Genomic DNA, 25,317 nt, shown 5'->3' with positions numbered 1-25,317 from the left:
ATGATGAAGGGAAGGGATGATAAAGTCTTGCACTCTTCCCTGGTTAGGATCTTAAAACCAAGGCCAGTTCAGGTCAAGTTTCCCATTTGTTATTATTTTTTTCTTTTTTTACTTTTTTCTTTGTTTTGCAACACCAGTAGATATCAGTCCCATTTGTTATTGAGAAAAGGTTTTAGCCACATGAAAGTCTTCCTGAAATAATCAAAGGTGCAAGAAATGTTCTCTGCTTGAAACACTTACCTTGTACAATGAAATATATATCTTTGGGCCAGGTGTGGTGGCTCACGCCTGTAATCCTAGCACTCTGGGAGGCCAAGGCAGGAGAATCGCTTGAGGTCAGGAGTTTGAGACCAGCCTGAGCAAGAGAGAGACCCCGTCTCTACTAAAAATATAAAGAAATTAGCCAAACTACTAAAAAATAGAAAAAATTAGCTGGGCATGGTGGCACATGCCTATAGTCCCAGATACTTGGAAGGCTGAGGCAGAAGGATTGCATAAGCCTAGGAGTTTAAGGTTACTGTGAACTAGGCTAACACCACGGCACTCTAGCCCAGGCAACAGAGCAAGACTCTGTCTCCAAAAAAAAAAAAAACAAAGAAAGAAAGAAATTTCTTTTAATATCATTATGGACTCCAGAATTTTTATTTATTCAAAGTGTTATAACCAATCACATTTTGATGATAAAAGTAGCTCACATTTGGCCATAGGCTCCTGTGTTTTGAGTCTTTCCCATTGATCTTTGAACACAATCTTATGTTTGCTTTCTCTATTTTTTTTTTTTTTTGTGCCCCAGACCTGGAATTAGCTATTTCTCCAAATAACCCTGATTACTTTGGATGGGGAATGATAGTTGGAAACCAAGATCTCATTACTACTGGGGATCACTGCTTCTAGGCCCCTTCAGAGATTAGAAGAACAAGGACACACAGCAGGATTTTTTAAAAAGAGAAATAGACAAATTGATTCTAAAATTTGTATGGAACTGGAAAGCACCTAGATTGCCAAAATAATATTGAACAAGAAGAATATACATTATCTGAAATCAAGACCTACAATAAATATTCAGTGGTCAAGACAGAGGGTAATGGTCTAAGGTGAAACAACTGGAACAATGAAACAGAACAGGGAGTCCAGAAAATAGACATAAAGACATGATTGATGATTGGCCAAGGCACCGAGTTAATTCAATGCGGGATAGAAAAGTCTTTTTATAAATATTGCTGGACAATTACATATCTGTATGGAAAAGAATGAACTTTAACCCATGTATGTATTTTAAAATCATGATTCAAATTGACATTTGGAAGTAAAATTTATTTATTTATGAAAGTGGTGGTTGTGAGGAGGGTTGTTCAATTTCTTTCTTTTTTTGTGGAGTCTCATTCTGTTGCTCTGAGTAGAGTGCAGTGGCTTCATTGTAGCTCACTGCAACCTCCACCTCCTGGCTCAAGTGATCCTTCTGCCTCAGTCTCCTGAGTAGCTAGGACTACAGGCATGGGCCACAATGCCTGGCTGATTTTTTTCTTTTTGGTAGAGACGAGATCTCACTCTTGCTCAGGCTGGTTTCGAACACCTGAGCTCAAGCGATCCTCCCACCTTGGCCTCCCAAAGTGCTAGGATTACAGGCATGAGCCACTGCGCCTGCCCTGGGAGTAAAATTTAATATTACAGAGCTTTTATATAAATTTTTTTATTTGGTATTTATATATTTCCTTTCTCTTACATTGAAAATCTTGGTCCCTAATAATAATTAATATATCTTTGCAGATCTTTTTGCCCTTAGAATAAATCCCTCTAAGGAGGGACAATCAGAATACTGTTTTCAAAAGTCATTTGAAACAATTATTTTCTCTGTATAGTATGTTACCAGTTACACATATGGTTTAGTTAATTTGTTTCTGTTGATTTTTGATTTTCAGGTTTGTTTCTTTCTATTTTAATTTTTTTCTTTCTTTAATTATTTAAAGATTGATTTTTATTTTATTTTATTTTTTATTTTAGAGACAGAATCTCACTCTGTCACCCTGGGTAGAGTGCAGTGGCATCATTGTAACTTACTATAAGCTCAAACTCCTGGGCTCAAGCGATCCTCTTCCCTTCACCTCCCAAGAAGCTGGGACTACAGGTTCACACCATGACATCTGGCTAATTTTTCTATTTTTAGTAGAGACGGGGGTCTCGCTCTTGCTCAGGCTGGTCTCCAATTCCTGGCCTCAAGCAATCTTCCTGCCTCAGCCTCCATGCAAGGATTACAGGCGTGAGCAACCAAGCCTGGCCTATTTTAATTTTTGAATATGTAAAACATAAATGGTTCAAAAGAGAAAACAAAACTAAAAAGTGTACTTGGAGAAGACCTTGTTTCATCTCTTTTCACCCCTTCCTCTATTCCACTTAGGTAGGAATTAATGTTAATTTTTGATTTATCATTTCAGTGTTTCTTTTTTAAAAATGTATTTTATATTCTGTTTGTTGCATTTATATTTAATAATAAATGTGGGAGATAAGGTCAAATTAGTACACAGGAAAATTTCTCATTTTTTTTACGGTTGCATAGTACTCCATAGCACCACATTGTGTGGACGTTGTGGATTCAATCCACCGCTTTCAGAAGTGTGCATATGAATGTACCATATCCAGTTGGATCCTGTTAGACAATCACATGGGCTCTCTCCAATGTCTGGCAGTAATTATTTTCTAGGGTGGCTGCAACAAATTACCACAAACTAAGTGGCTTAAAACAACAAAGATTTATTCTATATCACAGTTCTGGAAACTTGAAGTCTGAAGTCAAGGTGTTGGCAGGGTCAGGTTCTCTCTGGAAGGCTCCAGGGGACAATCCTTTCTTGCCTTTTCCAGTGTCTTGTGGCTTTCGGAGTCTTTTGGTTATATAACTTCAATCTCTGCCTCTGTCTTCCCATGTCCTTGACCTTTGATTCTGTGTTTTCACCTCTTCTGTTTCTTACAAGGACACTTGTCCTTGGATTTAGGGTCCACCCAGATAAACTAGGATGATCTTATCTTGAGATCGTTAACTTAATTACATGTGCAAAGACCCTTTTCCCAAATAAAGTCTCAATCATTGTTTTTGGGGATTAGGACATAGACATATTTTTTTTAGGCGGGGGGTGCATGGCAATGTTCAACCCACTATATCAGCTATTACAAATGCTGCTGGAAGGAATAACCTTCCACATGTGGTTTTACACTTATGGAGATGTATCTGCAGGGTAGCTTCTTAGAATTAGAATTTCTGGGTCAAAGGGCAAATAAAATTTAATTTTGCCAAATTTCCCTCCATAGGACTTGTACCATTTTATGCTTCTACCAGCTATGTTTTTCTATAGCTTTGCCACCAGAATGTGTTGTCAAACCTTATTTGCGTGGGTTTTTTTTTTCCTAACTCAAAACTTGCATTGCAGGTTTTAAACTTTTAATTTTATTATCCTTATTTATTGATTAAAGTGGGAAATTTATTCAATGGCACTAAGTGTTTGCAAAACACTTGGTACTCTAAATCTACAGAGATAAAGAATTAACTTCAAAGCAGGTGCTGTCCTCAAGGAGTTCACAGTTCAGCAGGAACCATTTCAGAAAGAAAATTGAAAAGTGAGATGAGCCATATGGAATATACACGTGGGTGGAAAAGCATCAAGATAATAATACTACATGTTTCTTCCTTTTTAAGAGAAGATTTGGATTTCTACATTTTTATCAGTAAAGGCTAGATATGAGGGGTGAGATGAATCTATATGCATAGATGCCTGTTGGGGGTATTACCAAGTTTTGACAGTATCACACGTTCACTGTCCACTGTTGTTTATCCCTTCATTTATCTAGTTGTTCAGCCTCCTAAACTAGATTGAAAGCTTTGGAGGTCAGGAGGGTGCATCTTATACATCTTTTATCCCCAAAGTTTAGAATCATGTATTACATATTGCAGGTGCTCAGCAAATGTTTGAGGATGATGACAACTTGCTTTGCAATAGAAAATTGAACTCCCTAAGACAAGTGCATTCTATTTTTTCATTCAGTGTAAGGAAAGGTATCTTTCTCCGAAGGAATGGAGAGTGAATGCTGTGATTTACTATCTGTATTTGGATATAGGTTCAGTTGCTGTAATAGACTCCTATGATGCTTTGACTTAACAGAGAACAATACTTCCCTCTCTTGTAACAGTTTTGGAGGGTTTGTGGCCCTGATCTGTACTGTTATCTGGGGACTCAGGCTGGTAGGGTAGCTCTGTCATTATCCTGAGTATGGGACTTCCACCTCTGGGTCTGAAATTCATCCATGTTGTTGGGTTTATCAGTAAGTAGTCTGTTCCTTTTTATTGCTGGGTAATATTTCTTTGTATTAATGTGCCCCAGTTCTATTAATGCTATTTTGACAACTCTAAAAATAGAGAGAGGCTCTAATAACTGTGAGATTTTTTTTTTTAGCATGCTTGGTTGAAATATGTAGAATTATTTTAGCTTTTTATTCTATTTTATTTAACAAACTTTTATCGAGTGCTTCTAGAGGCCAAATACTGAGCTTAGTGATGGGGATACAGAAATGTGTAAATTCCTGGCTCTTCCTCCAAGTCACAGTTCTGCTAGGCCAGAAAAAGACAGTTGTATTGTACCAATTTGGATGGAGACCATGTGATTCTAAACAACTACCTTAAGTACTTGCTGAAAAAGTTGAAATGTTGTAAAAACTTGGAGGATCCAGATGCTGCTAAATAATCCTACAGTTCTTTTGTAAGAAATCTATTTTCCACCTCAAAGTATTGCCCCAGGGTATTAGGCTCCTGGCTTAAAAAGCATGCTGGCCTGAGTCTGATCTCTTAGGTTCTATTTCTGGTTCTGCTACCGGATTGCCTTGTGGCCTCTCAAAACACAGAGAACGTGCACTTCCTACAGAGTAAGAGGCAAGATCCCGAGGAGCTCTCTGTGCGAGAGACCCCCATATGACAAGTGAGATTGGGTCCCAGGAACCAAGGGAACTGGCTAGCTCCTCACCCCGGGGGTAGGCATGCCCTTCCCTAGAGCCAGAGCCGTTCATTTTACTGTGAAATTGGAGCTCCGATTTTGGCACGGTCGAAGGGGCTTCAACTAGCTCCATGGTGTGAATCCAGAAGTTAAATCTAAACATAGTTTGCATTTTAATAACCTCGAAACTTTTCTTAGTGGTTCACGTTGCACTAGAGGGAAGTGGGGTGGGCGCGCAGGCGGAAGAGTGAAAGTACCAGCACCCCGGCCTCCCGGGGTAGGGGGCAAGCGGTTGCTGCTCTGCACCCTTGGGACTCTGAAAAGCAGGTCGCAGCGTCTCACCTCCTAGAGAACTCCATTTCCCAGGAGCACTTGCGTCAGCCGGCGGGGGCGGGGCGACGTGTTAAAGCCGGCCCACTGACTCCTAGCGTGTGGAAGACACGCCAGCCTGATTGGAGGGCCCTTTCGCGATGCATCCCGGGACTTGTAGTACAGAGTGTGCGCGAGGCAAGCTTCTTTGTGATTCACGGCGCCGGCTGGGCGCTCCAGGCGCATCCTGGTAAGGGTCTGGCGCGGACTGACCGGTGTCCCGCGAGGCAAGTCCGAGCCGTGCGCGCGTGCGTTGCGCTTTAGGGGCTGGCCGGCACCTCCCGTGGGGCGGGGCCGTCGGTTCCGTGTCGACACCGCCTTCCTGCCCCGCCCCTCGCCGTGACCGGCCCGCCCCTCCTTCCTGGAGGCGCAGCTGAGGCGGCGGTGGCTGCGGCGGCGGCGGCAGGGCTGGGGGCGGCGAGTGGCCCGCGCGACACGCGCCGGCCCCGACTCTATGCAGTGACTCGCGCGGCGCAGGCGCCTCCTGCCCCGCCGGCGGGGCCCGGGCTTCCCGCTGCGGGATGTTCTCCCGAAGGAGCCACGGGGATGTGAAGAAGTCCATCCAGAAGGTGCTGGACCCGAAGAAGGACGTGCTGACCCGCCTGAAGCACCTGCGGGCGCTGCTGGGTGAGGCGCGCGCCGGGGTCGGAGGCACCTGCTGGGGAGGGCGCCCGTCCTGGGCCGGTTTGGAGACCCCGTGGGTGCGGCGCGGTGTGGGGTTCGGGGGCGAGATGCCGGGGTGGGGGGATGGGTGGGCGTCTTCTCCCAGTCTGCGCAGGGACCCCGGAGCATTGTTCCCCGGGAAGTCGCAGCCTGGCCCTCAGGCACTGCTCCTGGCGGCCTCCAGTGTAAACTTACCCCAGTTTCTCGCTTGGGCACCTGCCCTCCCGAGTAACCTCGAGGCCAGGCACTGGGGTAACTAACTCTCCCCCCGCCCCCCAGCAAATAAGTTGGACCCTAAATGGTATACACAAAACACACGCACACACACAAACTGAACTGTCATCTGTCCCTCCTGTTTTTTAAATTTTATTTTTATTTCTGAGTCGGAGACTCTAATTAGTCCCAACACAGACTTAATTGAACTCTCATGTCTTTCACTCCGCTTTTCAATTTAGTTTGTACTGTTGAGTCTGAGACCCCAAATTGACCGAGATTCCAAGTGGCCCCAGTACAAATTTAACTGTTATCTCTGTTCCCCTGCCCTTTTAATTTAATTTTTATTTTGGACCGGCTGCTTCAGTTTCTTTGTGTCTTTGGTGTGAAGGGGGCTCCTCTTCCTGCTTGGAGGGAGGGGTGGCTTTTTTGGGTTCAGGGAGGCTGCCTCTCCTTTATTACCGAGAATACAGTGATGGTTACATGCCACCTTCTGGTTTATAGCCTGCTGGGTGGAGGTTTTGAGGAGCTCAGGTGGGCCTGGAGTTGACCTGTGATGAGGCTCACCCCTGTGGATGTGAAGTGTCCACAAGGCTTCCTGTCACCTGCTGCATGTGATCTGTGGCTGGTTCCCTTGGGTTGTGTTTTGTTTTCAATTTTTTACCTCCTTAGTTTTAACTTTTGTTTAGGATGAAAACACCTTTGCTGTATGTAGACAGACTCATCTTTGTATATTTGGGGGCCTTGGAAAAGACATCTTATGTTTCTTCTAGGAGCCATTTAGTCTTAAAAGGAACAGAAATTACCTAGTCTTAATGTGTCTTGTCACTTGAGAAAATATGGCATAAAATAATATATTTTAACATGTGAGAACTTTGAATAAATAAAGATCTTGTTCATGAGATTAAAAAGTTGCTAATTATTTCTATTTATATCCTGGGTACTACCGCTAAGCGGAGGGAAAAAAAAAATCACACCCGACTAACCAAACAAAAAAACCAGCACTTGATTTTGCCAAATGAAGTTATTCATAGTTTTTTTGTGGATTGCATGAGGTTACACTTACTTGTTCAGTTTGAAATGAAATATAAATTAGTTACTGTTAGAGGGATTAGTTTTCAAGAGTTTTGAAAGTGAAATGTGGTATCTTGGTAAACAGAATTTTCTACTTCCTATAGTAAAATACCATGCACACACAGGTTGCATTATTCAGTGTTCCTGGTCACTGATTAACACCTACTGCAGGAACATTTTTGATAAAGGAGAGTTGAGCAGTACTTTAAAGCATTTGATATTTTGGGACTTTTTAAAGCATTTGATATTTTGGGACTTTTTGAAGCATTTGATACTTTGAGACTTTTTCTGTGCATGAGAATTTAAACTTTTGTTCTGTCCAAGTCTACAAGATTAAGTTGGCTACATTTTGTAAAGGCAGAATCAATTAAACCTAGATCAGGTTGGTTTCTTAGAGTTCAGAGTACATTGTTATCATTCTGAGAAAGTAGATACTTTTCAAGTCTTGTAATTGTGGTTTCACTCAAGGTGTGTGTCTTATTTTAAGGAACTTTCTTTTATAATTTCATTGAACCTATTATGACTTTAGTTTTGTAACATGAAGAGGTTCTTTGACATTTTCTTAGGTGTATGTTTTTTGGTGATGCATTTATTTGTAGAATGGCCCAGTTTCCTTTGTTTATTACTGTGCTGTTTATCTGTAGGGACTAGATTTTTGTAAAATGTGTCTGAGGGGTTCAAGTCATGATGTTTAACTCATGATGTTTAGTGTAAACTTTTGCTTACAACTGTGGTTTAAAAACTTAAAAAAATAGTACATAAATGCAGTAGTTCCTACTATATCACATACCCTATTTGGTTGCTATTAATACTTCTAAAGAAAAAAGTCTGCATAGAAAACAAAGACCTCTTGAATTGAAAGATAGGAGTTAAGCCAAGATCAGGGAAATTATTTGAAGGAAATGAATAGTAATTACTATTGTATTTTTATGTGTATATTTGTGTAACACTTTTACTTTTCATATGTTTTATCTTCAAGTAATAATAAAGATTTTTGTTTTTTTTTAACATACAAAGGTGGTGCAGTCAGTCCCTGCCACTTGCAGTTACATGACTTGGGCTAGTTATTTAGCTTGACTTTGAACCACAGTTTGTTTACTCTTTAAAATGGGTATGGTAATGTTTGCCTTGTAAAGGATTATTGTGAGTATGATGTGGTACTTTTTTCCCCTCTTCTTTCTTATTTTTGATGATGGTGATGGATTTGTTCTCTTTTCATAAAAAGTAGTCTGTATTTAAGCCAACTGACTGAGAAACATAAAACTAGTTAAGGAAAGTAGAGTATTTCTTAGTCTTATGGTAATAATTACAATTTGAACTTGTGTAGATACTTTGATTGTAGATTAGTCTGATATGATTATTTTACAGAGGGGGAAACTGAGGCACAGGCAGGCTTGATGCATGGTGCATTGCAATACACATACATGGCTTATATGTATTATGTTAATTAGAGGAAGAACACAGAGCCATTAGGTCTCCTGGCTCCCAGTTCTCCCTACACTGTTGAAATCATCATTGAGAAAGTAAGTGTGTAAACAAAACAAAAACAAAACCCTGTATATTACCATATTGCTCCAGCAAAGATTCCATGTCTAATTAAAAGTTAAGTCCTTACTATGAGTCCCAAATTAGGCTATAGAAATCACATTGATACAGCGAGAAGAACAGATATGAAATAATAGTAAATGTGTGGTGTGTTATAGAATTAGATAGCCAGATATATGGTAGACTCCATATAGGTTTTTTAAAGGTCAAAGATTATTAAGAATGGCACAAAAATAGGGACATCTTGAAGGAGGTTTTACTCATGCTGGGTCCCAAAGGATGGTTAGACTAGCTCTGTTCAACAGAAGTGTAATGTGAGCCACATTAATTTTAAATTTTTTAGCAACAACATTTTAAAATGTAAAAAGAGACAGGTGAAATTTTAATAGTGTATTTTATTTAACTCTAGTATCTCATGTGTATTATATCAACAGGTAATCGATATAAAATATTAACAATATTTTTACATTATTTTTTCATACTAAGTCTTTGAAATCCAGTGTGTATTGTATACTTACAGCACATACCAGTTCATGCTAGCTGTGTTTCAAGTGCTCGTTAGCCTTATGTGGCTAGTGGCTACACAATGGACTCTAGTCTAGTAGGGCTAGAGTTTGGGGAAGTAGAGGGTGAGGACAATTCCAACCAAGGGAGATGGAAGAGCTGGCAGTGGAAATGCTCATGGCAATGATGTGGGAAGGTGAGGAAACTAGCTTGACTCTTACCCACATCCAGTGGGGAGTAGTGAGGTGTAGTGAGGCACTGTGAAAATGTACACAGTGTCCTGCATAGGCCAGAGGGAGGGAGGGTCCTGGGGAAGGAGAGGAGCCATAGCCTGGCAAGCAGAAGCTGAGGAAGGCTGGGGGCCAGATCAGAAAGGGCTCTGTTTGCCTGAGTTGGTAGCTCCAATACTATCCTGAAGGTGAGAGGGCCTGCGTGGAGAATTTTTAGGAGGTCAATTGATAAAGACTTGAGAATGTCCTCTGCCAGCAGGACTGGGAAGAATGGACTAGGGGTGGTGGGAGGTGTGGAACTGGAGGCAGGGAGACCACTGAGGAGACTTTGACAATAATGGAGCAGACACATAACGGTGAGTCTGGAACAAGACACTGTCCAGTGAATGGAGAGGAGGGGCGGGATCATAGAGGACCAGAGCAGCAGAAACTAGTGATTCTTTAAGTGAAGTAATGAAGTGAGGATTCCAGGAGCTGGACCAGGAGTGATCAATCTGAAGGAGAACAGATTTGGGATCAGAGACCACAGTCAAGTCAATTCAAGTGACATGGGTTTGGGGCCAGAGAAGAGAGAACAGTTTCTCAAAAATGCTCTGTATAATGACAGAACAAAATATAGCAGTTTTGTATATTTCCTTTTGTGCATCTATTACTCTGAGTAGGAATAAGTTTACTTATCATTTTAAATATTGCCATTTCAACTTATTGGCATTTTTCTGTGTTCCTCTTATTTTTAAGCACAAACATTTGTTAAGACTATGTACCATGATTTAGCTTAGCATTTCCTGGATGGTTAAATTGCTTTGTTTTGTTTTTTTTTTTGGAGACAAGGTATTGCTCTGTCACCTAGGCTGGAGTACAGTGGTGTAGCCAGAGCTCACTGAAGCCTGGAGGCTCAAGGAATTCCTCCCATCTCAGCCTCTCAAGTAGCTAGGACTATAGGTGTATGCCCCGACACCCAGCTACTTTTTTTTTGTTGTTAAATTTTTTGTAGAGGCATGATCTTCCTGTTGTCCAGGTTGGTCTTGAACTCCTGGCCTCAAGCTATCCTCCTGTCTTGGCCTCACAAAGTGCTGGGATTATAGGCTTGAGCCACCAAGCTTGGCCTTATATTGCTTTGCTTTGCTCTGCTCTTCTCTTTTTTCTTTTTCCTTTTGTTTTCCTTTTCCTTTCCTTTCTTTTCCTATTCTTTCCTTTCCTTCCTCTTTCTCTCTCTCTGATATAAATAATACTGCTATAAACACCTTGGGAAGCAGCTTTTTCTATATTTTCTGTTATTTCTTAGAAGAGATTTCATTGAAGTCAAATGGAACATTTTATGACTTGATTCACAGTGCTTTCCTAAGTATTGCTCCATTGGCCCTTCCTGCAGCAAGGATTGAGACTGCCATTTTCACTCTAGTCTGACTAGCAATAAACATTATTTTATAATTTGATAATTGGTGGTAGGCATTTGGGATAATGGGAGTGTCATGGACAGAGCCAGAAAAGTTGGGAGCCTGGCTAATAATGGGGAAGATGAGTCTGCTATTCTTCATGTTGAGTTTGATTAAAGGCAAGATCCAAGTGGAGTGGCTGAGAGGTCGTGGGACTTAGAGTCTGAGCTTAGTGAAAGGATAGAAAGTTATGATATGGTTGTTTATTATCAACATGATCTCATTGAATCTTCCTACAACCTGTGATGAAGCCAGTGTTCCTCTCCCCAGCCTACAGATGAGGAAACTGAAGGTCAGTGAGGATTACTACTTGCCTGCTAGCTGTAGTTTATAAGGGGCAAAGCTGGGGCTCATATGATTATAAAGCCCATGATGAACTTCTGCTTCTGCTAGTTATCTGATTGAACAGGATATTTACATATCAGAAAATATATTTACCCACCCAAATGAATGTTAACATATAAATAAAACCCTAGCAGGTTTTGCATGTGTCCCCAAAATGTTACTGTGGTGTTTGCTTCTCTCTTCCTGGTCAGGTTTTTTTTTTTTTTTTGTATTCCTTTAAAGAGACTTGGGGCTATCATATTTGATTTGAGCATGGCTAAAGATAAAAAGGCTCTTTCTCCGTTTTAGTGTTCATTGGCCTCTCTGTGTCCTTGGCAGGCCTAGCATGTAATGAGATATTTGCATGGACATTAATGCCACTTGGACATTCTAAAACCAGAACAAAGCTGGGAGGTGTAATTTTGGTGTCTTCAGCCAGTCTTAGTATGGTTTTTATCAACTGACCTTGTTTGAGCAAAGTGATTTTGCCATAATGTTTCCTTTGCTAATTTTTCATCATTGCTAATATTGTATATCCATAACCCTGAATGTAAAAGGAACTTTGGAAACATGTATAACACAAATTCAGCATCTCTGCTTCTAGAGCTGAGGTCACCCAGACTTCTGATGTGAGAAAGGTGAATGTGGGTAAATGTCTGAGCTCAGAAGTTTTGTGTGAGGTAACTAAGAAAGGTTGGCTTCCACCTTTTATTCTGAGAAGGGAGATAATTGGTAGGTCCAGAATATTTTGATGTAAGCTTTTAGAATTTGAATGTTTATTTTGCTTTATTTGTGGACAGGCATAAATACTTTTACTAAGTGTTTAGAGTACTGATCTTTGGTCACAAAACTAAGTATCACAGATAAAACTGTAGAGAATTGTTTATTTAGAAAAGTTGGCTTTCAGAATAGCACAGTGATTCAATTTGAATTTTAAAATTATTTTAAGAAGGAATATAAGTTACTGTACTATAAAATTAAGAATAATGTTATAAACAACTATCTTGACCTTGAATTAAAAAAATTCAATTCACAAACATTTATTTGCAAGAGTGTGTGTGTATGCATTTGTGTGCATGTCTACTATAAGTATGTGTATTCGGAGATTAGTAAGGCATAAGCCCAGGACTTATGGTTTGGCAGGAGATAGAGACATGTACACAATGAAATTTATCACAGAGGGTTTTAAGTGGCACAGTGCAGGGGAAGGGAACTATAGATGTGGTCACAGGTGCAGAGGAGGAACAGCAGCAGGGCCTCCTGGAGACATCTGCCAGTGCTTCCTGAGGGAGGTCAGGGCTGAGGTGGGTTTTGAATAATGGATAAGGGAGTTTACCAGGTGGATGAGTTGGGGATGAGGGCACTACTGAGAGAGGAGCTTGTGCGTAGGTAATGGTGTGAAGCACCATGGAGTATCGGTGGCTTTTATTTTGTGATGTTAGATGTTGGGAATCCAGTGAAGATTTTTAAGCAGAGGAGAAGCCAAATCCAATGTCTTCCCTTGGTGAAGTGTCCAGGAGTCCCAGTCTCCCCTGAGATTTGAAACATGGGTGCTGGGAGAGAGGGAGTGCCCATCCTTTCAGATTGCAAACCCCGTGGATGTGGCCTGGGCTGCTGGTGTTTGTCTTTCCCACCATGTGGAGATCATGTGCCTCAAATTGAATCCCACACTCAGGGGGAAGGACAGCAGAGAGATGGAAAGTGAGGGGGAGCCCATGGACCCTGGCTGAACCAAGGAGTTCAACCATGTCTGTGCCAGCTCCACCCTGAGCTGCTTACTTGCAGGAACTGGTAACATCCTGCTTTTGCATAAGCTAGCTTGACTCATATTTCTGGGTCTTGCAACTGAAAGAGTACCAACGATGGGGGGATGTGTGTGTGTGTGTGTGTGTGTGTGTGTGTTTATATATGGAGATTTGATTTTTATATTCTTTAAGAACTGGGGAAATTTGAGTTTATATTTATATATAGGAGGAGCTGATAAAATGCAAAACTAAAGAAACAGAGGGATAATAATGCAGAAAGGTGCGCTCTGCAGTGGGACTGAGAGCGTGGGATGGGAGATCAGGCTTAATGAGAGGGACATCTCTTCCTCTAAGGCCACTTGAAGAAAGCAAGAATGGGATGGGGACATGAAGGGAGCTCTCATGACATGGCTTCTGTCCTCTCTGTGAAGGTTAAGAGGTGAAGTCATGTGCTGAGCCAGTTTTCTCACTGGTATGGTAACAGGAACTTGACTCTGTCTTACTCCCTCTTCTGTATCATGTATCCCCTTAAAAAGGAAATACTATAATTGGAAGACTTTTTTGGGGGAGGAGAATGATCTCATAAATGCATTTGACTTATGTGTTAATTGCTTGGTGAGAACAGGGAAAATCTATGCAGGACAAGGCCAGCTTAAGTAGTGTAGATGTTGCCTTCCCTTCCACTCAGTGCCCATGTGCCCCAGAGTGGGTGTAAGGTGGAACACAGGAATCCCCTGTGCCCTCCGTAGTTTTCTTTCCTTCATGCCTCTCATTGTGGGATCCTTCCCCTTCTGGCTATGACTCTAGAGTTAAAGGATCATTTGATTTTTTTCCACTGTGCCTTTCATGTGACTTAACCCCATGTAAGATGTAACTCTTCTGTATTGATATCTCATATTCATGTAGCACTTTACACTTTTGTGAAATATCTTCTCATATTCTCATGTAATCATATTAAGCAATCAGTTCATATTAATTATAAAAGACATTTATTAAATATCTGTTTGTGAATGTATTTTAGTTAGTTTTACATAGTTACAGCCTCTTGGATGTGTCAGTTCAAATAGCTTTTTCAGGTGAGGCGGTCCAGAATCCACTAGCAAAACCTAGCAATTGAGAATTTGATGAAGTTAAAAGAGGAATTTATGGAAATTACATCTTTTAAAGGATTTACTTTGTAGATTGTTTGTAGAGCTTTGTTTCTTAGTTCTGAATTCTTATTTCAGGGTTTTAGTTTTGATTTTTAGAAAAGAGATGTTTCGTAACCCTTTTATGCCTTTTATATAGTTTAAGAAATTGAAGCCACATCTGGAAGGTATTGAACACTAAAGTAGTTGTAATCTTTAACAGTAAATATGTAGTTTGATTTTGCTATTATAATTGTGGTTTAGTTTAATAAAAATCCCTCTTGATAAAGTTAAGGAGCCCATTGATACTGTCTTGTGTTTGCTTTTAAGTGATGGCACATATTCATTGAACCTCAACCATGCTTTCAAGGATACATAAGGTACTAGTGGCATTGCTTGTGCCTGACTGTGAGAGCCATAAGAATGTGCTGCTTCTGCTGTCGTTGTGGGGAGTATGATTGACTGATGGCCCCAGCTGCAGCCCTCTGTATCCACCAATTTCGAGCCAAAGCTGAGCTTCCCTTGGGCTGTCCCCAGCCCATTACTGAGCACAGAGGTAGTACTAATGCTGCCTGTTCCTGCAAGATCCAGATGCCTCTGAAGGATGACTTTGGCTTGAGGACTTCCACTTGGCCTGGCCAGGACCTTCTCAGAACTGTGTTGAAGTCTGAGACTCTATCTACTCAACTCTCCTTCCTTCCCCCCTGTTGTTTGCATGGGTCAGATCTGCATTGTGGTCTGAATCCTCTTCCTGCCCTCACCAGCTCCTTCTCCTTTGTCCTTCTCAGGCATTTCCCCAATACATCTCTTTCATATTTAATTCTGTCTTGGCCTCTGCTGCTCAGAGAACGCAAGCTAATATGCCATCTCTTTTCCCAGGAGGTGTTGTCCATCCTGCTATCTAAAATTCTTCTAGGAGACAGTGCAAACACAACACCTTCCACATAAACTTTCTTTGCCCTATTGCCTGGAAATGATCTGTTCTCAGAATTCCAACAGCACTCTGTACTGTTCATTTGGCATTTATGGCCTTTGTCTTTGTATAATGCTTATTTGTCTTCTGTCTGACCTTTCCCACTGAATGGTAAGTACTTAGAGAGCATGAACAGCTTCTTGTTCACCTTAATCCCTCTTGGTTAACATACCTCCTTATTTGAAATAGTAATAGCATTTGTTTAGCACTTTTTATGTACTAACTCCTTCTCTCAGATAAGATAGGGAATATCATTATCCCCATTTTATAGGTAAGATTCAGAGAGGTTGAGAACCTTGGCCACGGCACACAGCTAGTAAGTGGCAGAGTTTGGATTTGAAACCAGGGAGCCAGCTCAGGAATTCCCTTATTTATTTAACAGTCATATATCCAACACCAACTATGTGCCAGACATTGTGGGCCGGCATTAGACATGCCAGAGTTTGCAGCCTAGGAATGGGATAAGTAACTATTAAAGAAAAAAACCACAACAACCAAAAACATAACATTTGAATTAAATATTAATTATTCTGGATCTAAGTCTGTTGGGGCATAGCTAACTACCCTTGTGGATGTTTTGAAAAATAACTGAAAGCCTTCTTGCCCCTAGGATTGTTTTCACCAGTCAGAAGTTCTCAACATTAGTGATTTAAGACTGTGAATTAAGGGTGGTAATCTCTCCTGAAAGCTCTCTGACTTCTCCCTTGTGTACGTGCATTCCTAATCAGACCAATCCCTTGGATTCCAAGGGGAATAGATGTAAGAAAGGACTGTCTGTAAGAAATAACGATGAGACGACATCTCTTTGGTTCTCCTGGAGAGAGTTGGAACCCATTATATTAAGTGAAGTATCCAAAGAATGGAAAAACAAGCATCACATGTACTCACCAGAAAATTGGTTTCCCTGATCATCACCTAAATGCACATCGGGGAAGGATACCAATTGGATATCAGACTGAGACGGGGGGGGGGGGGGGGGGGGGGGGATGGATGTATACCTACATGATGAGTGCGTTGCGCACCGTCTGGGGAATGGTCATGCTTGAAGGTGCTGAATCGGGGAGGTGGGGGGGGAGGGGGGGGAGGTATGACTACATGGTGAGTGCCAGGCGCACTGTCTGGAGAATGGACATGCCTGAGGCTCTGACTCAGGGGAATGGGCGGGACACGGACAATGTATATAACCTGAGCTTTTGTACCCCCATGAAGAGCTGAAATAAAAAAATAAAAAAATAAAAGAGAAAACCAAAAAAAAAAAAAAAAAGAAAGAAAGGACTGTTTCTGTGGGCCAACGAGAGAAGAGCCTGGTGTCAGTAAACCTTGACCGAGGGTGGGGGAAAGAAGGGCAGCAGTGCCAAGGGCTCTTGGTAAGGACAGATACTCCAGATATTCTTTCCTGGGAACAAAAGGGGAGAGACACTGTTGTAAAATTTAAAATTTACAAAAACCAAAAATGAGTCACCATCCCCCCACAAAAGACCTGTTATAGGGAGTGAGGAAAATTTTTTCAATGAAATCCTTGATAGTATTTTCAAAACTGCATGGGAGAGATGGGAATTGAAAACATATATTGCTTTTTTACAGCTTGTTTTTAAGGGATTAACGTGTTTTATTTCTGTCTGGTCATATTTCTGGTGTAGACCTCTCTATTCCACGGACTCTGTAGTATCTGATAAAATGAGGATGTGCTAAGCCAGATAGGCTTGTTGTGGTAGAGCTTACACTGAACTTCTGGACTGAGAGTAAAATATCCTCTAGTCTTCTTCAGCATGGATCTGAGTCTGTGTGTCATATTGCAAGTATTTATTTTGGAAAGAATAATTCCATCCCTTTTTTCCCCATTCCTAAGATACATACATACAGAACCGGACACATCACCTTTAATGGAAGTAAAATGTAAATCACGAACTGGAAAGATATTTGCAATTTCTGAGAGGAAATAGTTATATCCTCAATATATAAAACCCCCTACGTATTTACAAGAAAAATCATAATATATGTTCCAAATATATGTATGTATAAGTCACAAATGGTGAAATGAAAGACCCATAATAATGTTTTAAATGTCACCCCTCACTAATAATCTAAAATATATAAATTTAAAGATTAAAATATATTTACCCATTATATTAACAAAGTTAGCTGTTATTTTTTCACTAATGATAATATACCATGTGAGCTCTCTAGTATACTCTTGATTGGACTGTAATTCGGTATACTCTTTCTAGAAAGTAATTTGTTAATACATATCAATGGTCTTTAAAATGTATGTATCATTTGACCCAGTTTCCTCAGCTGAGAAATTTATATAGATAAAGCCTATTCTGTTAAATGCTTTGCAGCATTGTTTGTATGTTTAAATTTTTTTTATTGAGGTGAAATTCACATATCAAAATTAACCATTTTAAAGTGAACAATTCAGTGGCAGTTGGTACATTCATAGTGCTGTACAGTTGCTACTTCTGTCTAGTTCCAAAACATTTTAATCACCCCTAGAAAACCCCGTAACCATTGAGCATTTTTTTTTTCTTTTCTTTTTGAGACAAAGATTCGCTCTGTTGCCTGGGCTAGAGTGCTGTGGCATCAGCCTAGCTCACAGGAACCTCAAACTTCTGGGCTCAAGTGATCCTCCTGCCTCCGCTTCCCGAGTAGCTGGGACTACAGGTGCACCCCACCATGCCAAGCTAACTTTTTCTATTTTTAGTTGCTCGGCTAATTTTTTTTTCTACTTTTTAGTAGAGACGGGGTCTCATTCTTGCTCAGGCTGGTCTTGAACTCATGAGCTCAGGTGATCCTCCTGCCTTGGCCTCCCAGAGTGCTAGGATTACAGCATGAGCCATGGCACCCGGCCAAGCATTTGTTCTTTATTCCCTCCTCCCCTCAGCCTCTGACAGCCCCATGTGTGCATGTGTCTAATTAGACTAGGCTTTTTTTTTTTTTGCTTTTCTTAATTATTCTGCTCCACCAGAAGTGTATATATTGAGCATATTTGTACTAGTCCAGACTCTTGGTTGCAAGTGGCAAAACTCAGCTGAAATTAACTTAAGCAAAGAGAGGATTTAATGACAAACGTAACTCAATAGCCTAAGGGGGCACTTGGGCATTTGGCGTTAGATATGGCTGTCCACAGGGGTATGTCCAGGGTTCTTACTCACTCGAGTGTCCACTCTCTTTTCCCACCTTGCCCCTTGGTGGAAAATACTACTCTTGGTTCTGTGTTTGTTTTCCTTCTGCCTCATTCTCAGGCCAGGTATAGGAGTGATAGTCCCTAGCATTGCCAGTCTTACATGTCCTGGCAGCTAGTTACACTTGAGTAACCTAGGGCCCTAGGGCCCACCCCAATGCCTGAGAACCACTCTGATTGGTCCTACTTGGGTCATGTGCCCATTCCTGAACCAATCACTGGGTGAGGGAGATGAGGTGCTGTGCTTGGCTAGCCTGGATCACTTATCCTGTTCCTAGAGACCAAATCTCATTCTGCCTCCTATATTTCTGGGAAAGTAGACCTGGAAAGGCATTCTGGTACATTCCCATACGAAATAGAACTGCTTGTATCTTTGCCTGTGCCTATTTGTACCACAGAGTTAAGTTCATTGACTTTTGTGCTAATAATTCTAGATCATTGAGGAAACCTTAGATGACATTCTGTAAGTTCTATGTAAGACTAGGGAGTTATATTTGAGGATTATTTTTCTAATTTGAAGAAAGTAAAAGGTTGCCCTTTTAACAAATGGGATTGACCACTCTTTAAGTCTGCATAGTCATTCCACAGGTAGTTACTGAGTACCTGCTATTTGCAAATGAGACCCTAGCCCTTATGGGACTTTGACTCCATTAGGGGAGATGGATAATAAACAAACAACAAACAAATATATACTATGATTTCAGATAATGATAATAAAAAATGAAGCTTGATAAGGGTTTGTGTGTGTGTGTGCGCGTGCTTATCTAGATATTGGGGTCAGGGAAGGCCTCTCTGAAGAGGGGTTTGGACTGAGACCTGAGTTAAGTGAGGGAGAAGCTTTGTGATTGTTTTGGGGACTAGTGTTCCAAGCAGAGGGAATGGTTAAGTCCAGAGGCTCTGAGTCATAAATAGGCTGTGAATCTCCTGGAAGTCAATGGGGTTAGAGGAGAGAGGGAGTGGGGATAGGAGTAGGGGTGAGAGAGGGAAGAGAAGGGTAAGACAAGGTCAGGCTTGTGGGTCTCAGTGAGGACTTGAGATGTTACTCTAAGTAAGGTAAGATGGAGAGCCCAAGTGGGGCTAAGAGCAGTGGAGTGATTTCAAACCTTTAGGTTTGAAAGAACCACTGTGGATCCTGCATGGAGACTAGACTTGCTTGGGTAGACTACCAGAGATTGGTCTTCTGACCACATGTTTTCTTTTTAAAGAAAGCTTTCTTTGGCTTACTTTATAGTAGGCCAGATCCTTTGCCCCAAAACTGAATAGCGACTGGAGACAGAAAAGAGAAGAGGGAAGAGAAAGAAAGAAGCGGTGCTGGACAAGAGACGTGAGTGGCTGTGGAAGCTGTGGCCAAAACAGGTGTTGAGGAAGATAGAGGACACACACAGCCTGTGTCCCTCTTTACTGCAGCAGCAAGTAGTGTTGAGAAGACAGGACAGAAACACATTGTGGCCAGTGAGACAGGAAAGCAAGAGTGCAGTGGGCCATGTTTTGGGCCCACATAGCAGCCTGAGCTTGTTAACAATATAGAGATAAGCTTGCTGTTACCCCAAACTCTAGTAGAAGGAAAAAGGCAGACACATTAGAAAGTGCCCCTGATGGTGACAAAAAATGGACTCTTGCCAGTGTCTGAAAAAACAGTGAGCCAGAAAAATGTTGATGGGTCAGTACAGTAATAATTTATCTAATATGAATGATTTCAAAAGGCAACAAACACTGCAGATTGGCTCCATGCCAAGTACCTCACTAAATTAGGACCCCGATTGTGCTTTATATTGTATGTTTCTTAATGGAAAGACAGGAGGGAATCTTGATCTTTGGCTCAGTGTTAATTGCAGACAGGTGATTTTATAAACTAATGTTGCTGAGACTTAGGTCTTACTCAGAAAGGTGGCTATGGTGTTTTAAAATATGACAGCATTAGAAGGATAGACATAGGAGGAGGATCTCATGTAGTGTTCCAGAGATAACATTTCTGAGCATAAACTATCTCTGTAGCACTTTTATAGTGTGCTACTGAGAATATTCTGTTCTGGCGATTGATAATCAGTGCCAGATTTAAGCAGAACCAGGAAAAGTTGACTCATGTTGACTGAGGCTACCAGGTCTTGCTGTAAATGAATCTTACCCTGATTGGAAATTTTATCACCTTTTTGTGTTCAAAACGACAAATTATACATTTGCTCATTTCTGCTCAGTGCAAGCTGTTAAATGGCTGGATAAAGACAGTTTCTTCCCACCCAGTTCTATTATTTTTCTGTACTTTTCAGTGAATGATGTCTAGAGAAACAGAAAGACAACAAAACTCCTCAAATAACTAGATCATTATAAGGCATTATGTGCAATGTGTATATTATTACAGAAGTTTAATTATAACGTTAGAGGGAATTTAAGTTATTTGCTGTTTGTAGAGCATTTTAGAATTGGTAAAGATGCTATTTTACATATTGTTTGGGTCTTAAGGTTTCATCAAAGTTGAAATTAAGACCGGTTATGGAGAAAAGTATGGCCTGGTGTCATGACTGCTGAGTTTTTTGTGGTAAATATTTAGGCTTTGAAAAACATCTCTTTCCAAAACACTTTGGAGGTTTTTTCTCAGAAAAAAAATAGCTTTATAGTTTTTTCTGGTTATAAAACTTTACATGCTCATTATAAACATCTGAATAATATGAATAAGCAGAAAATAATTGAAGTATCAAAAAGCTCTTCAAATTCTGCAATCCCCAGGTAGCCCTCATTATAGTTTTGGTAAACTTGCCTTTTGTGCCTGCTCTTGCTTATGTTTGTTCTCTTTTCTCTCTCTCTTTCCCCCGCCTTGCTTGCTCACTCACACACACAAACACCGTCTTACACAAATAGTCATTATACATAGACTAACACTATATTTTTTACTTAAGCCTTGGAGATTTTTCTGCATCAGTAAGTGAAGACTTACATAATACTTAAATGGCTTTTTCATGTTCTATGGGACTCCTGTGTAACAAGTTATCTACCACCCATTCTTCAGGTTGTGAGTTTCAGACCTTCACGTGCTGCTGTCAGCAGATTGTGTGCCTGCAAGTGGCTGCCCAGTGACCAGCAGGGCCTTTGGTTCTTGTGTAAGGAATACAGCAGAGATGACAGTGTTTGAGGCTGCTGACAGGCAGCGGACAAGTATGGTGATTTTCTGAAAGTAAAGACAGTCCCTTGGGGAAGTCCACTTCAGTTTTCACTGAGTGAATTTCACAGAAAAGCCACCCTTTTAACCTATCTAGGAGGAAGGTCGTTGTACTTGCAAGCTGTCTCTGGTGTCCTTTTTAAATAAACCAACTCCTTGGCCCTCTTCTGGATTTAATAACTATTTAGTTCTGTGACTTATACCATATTTTTCCTGTGTTCTTTTTGTTTTAAAATAAAATGAAACAAAATATATTTTCAGGTGTGCTTTCTTGCACCTTCTCCCTCACTTTCTGTTAGTGTTAGACTTAATTAGGTGAGCAGTAAGGGAGCCTTGATTGCCTGGGTTTGAGTCCTGGCAGTGACCTACCCTTTCTGACCCTTCTTCCTACTGGTGTTGAGAATGGTACCTGCCTCCTCCAGTTGTTGGAGGGTTAATTGAGTCAGTGTATGCAAAGCTGTTTTGTAAGCTGTTATTGTAATAATAATAATTATTTGACCTAAGACATTATTGGATGGCTCTGGACACCCTCCTCACCACTTTCCTGCTTCCTTAGTTCTGGGTAATAGAAGGGTAGAGCTGCTTTAGCCATTTTATTTCTGTCTCTGACTCTTTCCCTCATGAGTGATTTTGACTACAATGTAGGCTAGCCTTAATTCAGATCAAGAAAAGCAAGTGTACATTGACTTTAAAAAGTCTGATGAAACTTGATTCCTATAAAAGGGATAAATATATTAAAATATGTATTAACCACATTTGATTTGAACATTATATTTTGTTGGTGAATATAGTGTGTTTTATTATATTGATACTTGATATCTGTTAAAAACAAAGTTTTAGAATCCTGCATTTGGGAAATGTGTGTCAAAAATGTTTAAAGTATAGGGTCAGGTGTGGTGGCTTATGCCTGTAATCCTAGCACTTTGGGAGGCTGAGGTGGGAGGATTGCTTGAGGCCAGGAGTTCGAGATTAGCTTCAGTATACCATAGTGAGACCCCATCTCTACAAAAAATAGAAAAATTATCCTGGCATGGTAGTGCACACCTGTAGTCCCATCAACTCAGGAGGCTGAGGCAGGAGGATCACTTGAAATCAGGAGTTTGAGGTTGCAGTGAGCTATGATGATGCCACTGCACTCTAGCCTGGGCAACAGAGCAAGACCCCTTCTTATTAAAAAAAAATGTTTAAAATAAAAAATAGTTCTACTTTTTAAACCTTTAACACTAGATATATAGCATATATCTTTATACAGAATTATTGTTACACATAGACTGTCAGTCCTGGATAACAGCATTAACATCTATCTGATTTCTAAGAATTTGACTTTCTAAATCTGATTTACCTTAAAGGTATAAGGACATGAAACAACATACCTTTAGGAAATGAAGAGAGATGACTAATTTCTATGACCTTTTCAATTGACACTAGTACTTGTTTCCTGTTGGTATTGTCAGATTTTATTTTAGCTCTCTATAAGGATGGTTATAGGTAACAGAAAACTCAAATATAAACAAATGATAAGGATTTTTTTTCTCCTGTAGAAAGAAGTCCCAAGGCAGGGAGGCCACAGAGTTAGCTAATGTGCCAATACAGTGATGCTGACAGTCCAGGCTCTTTCTGCCTGTCTGCTTTGCCATCTTTAATGTGACAGGTTTGTCCTCAGGGTGGTAAAATGCTACAGCCATTGCAAGCATTGTACCCAAATAGAATGATACCCAGAGGCAGGAGAAAACAGGGTACTTCTTTTAAAACCAATAAAGCTTGTCTCTGATATCTTCATCAGATTTCCTCCTGTTTCATATTGATCAGCATTGGGTCACAGGCTTGAGCCTACACAAGTCATTGGCAAGGGGCTTGTTGCCACCCTCATTGGCTCAGCAGTATCAGGTCCTACCCCACAGGGCTGTGAATAGGCCAGCATCCCAGAGGGACACAACTTTGTGGAGGAGGATGAGCCCTGAACAAATAGGGGCTCTGTTAGGAAGAGTGAGGGTCTGTTTGTAGGGGGAAACCAACAGGGTCTGTTCCAGGCTGCTCTCACTTTTTTAGTTTAAAATGCTGCAGACAACGCCTGTGGAAATAAATAGTCAATTATGATAAATTCTAGATATAGATGTGTATATTTTTAGGGGAAAATTTTTTAAAAATTTAAACAGTATAACTAGTCTGTACAAACATGGCTGTAATATATATGTAAGAAACAAAGCTATCAATGAAGCTAAAAGATGAGTTTGTATCATTTTCTGCAAATAGAAATATGCAATTTAGACCCCAACATGCTTTCAGAAATATTATGCCAGGATTCTAGACTCCTTTTCCTTTTGATGGGCTAGGCTAGTGACGCTTGGGCACAGGGTACACAGGGTATCATCTCTTGGCCCCGGAGAGGACTAAAAATTGGCCAGAAGGAGTTAACAGTGTAGAACTCCTTAGAGCATGGGTTGGGGGAAGCTTGCTTGATTTAATTGGGTACTTTTTTTGCTTGGGTGAGTTTAAAGTGTTTGTTTTATTGTTATTCATCACAAATTACATATATAAAACTTGTTTTTTCACATGCATTAAATATTTAATGCAAAATTAAAAAACAAACTTTTGTGTCCACTGCATGGCCTATGCTCCCATAAATACTTTGAGTTGAATCAAGGTTGACACTGAAACTGAGGTTTTGTTGAGTGACTGTGTTAAAGGGAGAAAGGGGGAGGGGGCGTGAAGGTTAATGAAAGGGCTGATTAAAAAGATGAACTGTGGAAACTAAATTGGAAAAGAAAGGAAGTGAGAGCTTGAGGGGTGTCATAGATACTGACAAGATGGTGGGGTCATTGGACTTAATGACCCAGTAAAGTTAAAAATTGTTGGAATTAGGGTTCCAGAAAAAGTGGACAGGAAAGATAAGAAATGGCAAGTGGCAAGAGAGTGGATTGCTTGAAACTGAGACTTTGTAGGTGGGGACATCTTAAGTAATGACTGGGTCTAGGATCCGGCTGTGGGTGTGGGTGGCAAAGGTGGGGTAAAGGACAACCTCATTAGAGATGAAGAAGTCAGGCATCATCCACATAAATGTTGAAATCACAAAGAATGAAGACAGTGAGCCAGGCCCTAGAATCTTCGGGATAGTGTCTTGAGGTGTGAGGTGTGAAAGACTGTGTGAAACTTGGATCAGTGAACATAGTTGGTATAGATGTAGTTGAAAGTAGATGGTGTGAGCTACAAAGGCATGTTTTGTGTATGTGTGAGAGGAAGGACCAGAATGGTCTGGAAATTGCAATGGGGAGCAGGGAGGCCACCCAAGTCATCTTAGGCCAAATGGTATGTGGGTGTAGGAGGAAGACAAAAGCCTTACCTGGCAGACTGCAGGGAAGCAGTGTTCTCAAGGGACTGCCAGGTTTCAGGTAGAGCTGAAAGGAAGGCGACCTTTAGAGATGTGATGGAGAAGGGATTTGGTGAGCTTTATTGGATATAGTGGGTGGGAGGGTAGGGTTGGGAAGCTGGGGTGAGATTAGGTGATGCCCAGAGCTATATGGGGTTGACAGTTAGAGATGAAGATCATGTGGGAGGCTTGGATTTGGATGGAAAACTGAGTGCAAGGCCTGATGGGACATTGCCTGATGTGTACCTGGTGGGTTGGTCCATGATCACTTCTAATTATAGTCTCCTACTGAATGTGGTCTCTTAGGCAACTTGTGGTAGCCAGGTAAGGAGGAAGGAATGGGGGTGTTGCAAAGAGCAAAGGGAGGACATCCCTTCACTGTGATGGGGTGGTGTGGACTAAGGGAGGGGCAAGATTTCTTGAGTACATTACTTCT

General features: G+C 40.9%; 1 protein-coding gene across 3 annotated transcripts in view; it reads left to right on the top strand.

Annotated features, from left to right (window-relative positions):
* Positions 1–5,712: 5,712 nt before the first annotated feature.
* The window catches only part of RALGAPA2 (Ral GTPase activating protein catalytic subunit alpha 2), a 316,728-nt gene continuing 297,123 nt past the window's right edge, over positions 5,713–25,317 (top strand). For 2 of the 3 annotated variants that reach the window (XM_045529190.1, XM_045529189.1), the window contains exon 1: positions 5,719–5,969. In XM_045529190.1, coding sequence (XP_045385146.1) covers positions 5,864–5,969 — 106 coding nt within the window. In that variant the 5' untranslated portion in view covers positions 5,719–5,863. Of the gene's footprint in view, positions 5,970–25,317 lie in introns of all 3 variants that reach the window. The other variant, XM_045529188.1, reaches the window with a different exon arrangement.

Source organism: Lemur catta, chromosome 17 (assembly GCF_020740605.2).
Source record: "Lemur catta isolate mLemCat1 chromosome 17, mLemCat1.pri, whole genome shotgun sequence".
NCBI classification, from domain to species: Eukaryota; Metazoa; Chordata; class Mammalia; order Primates; family Lemuridae; genus Lemur; species Lemur catta.
Note: the sequence above shows the minus strand (reverse complement) of the source record. Positions and strands in the feature narration are given on the sequence as shown.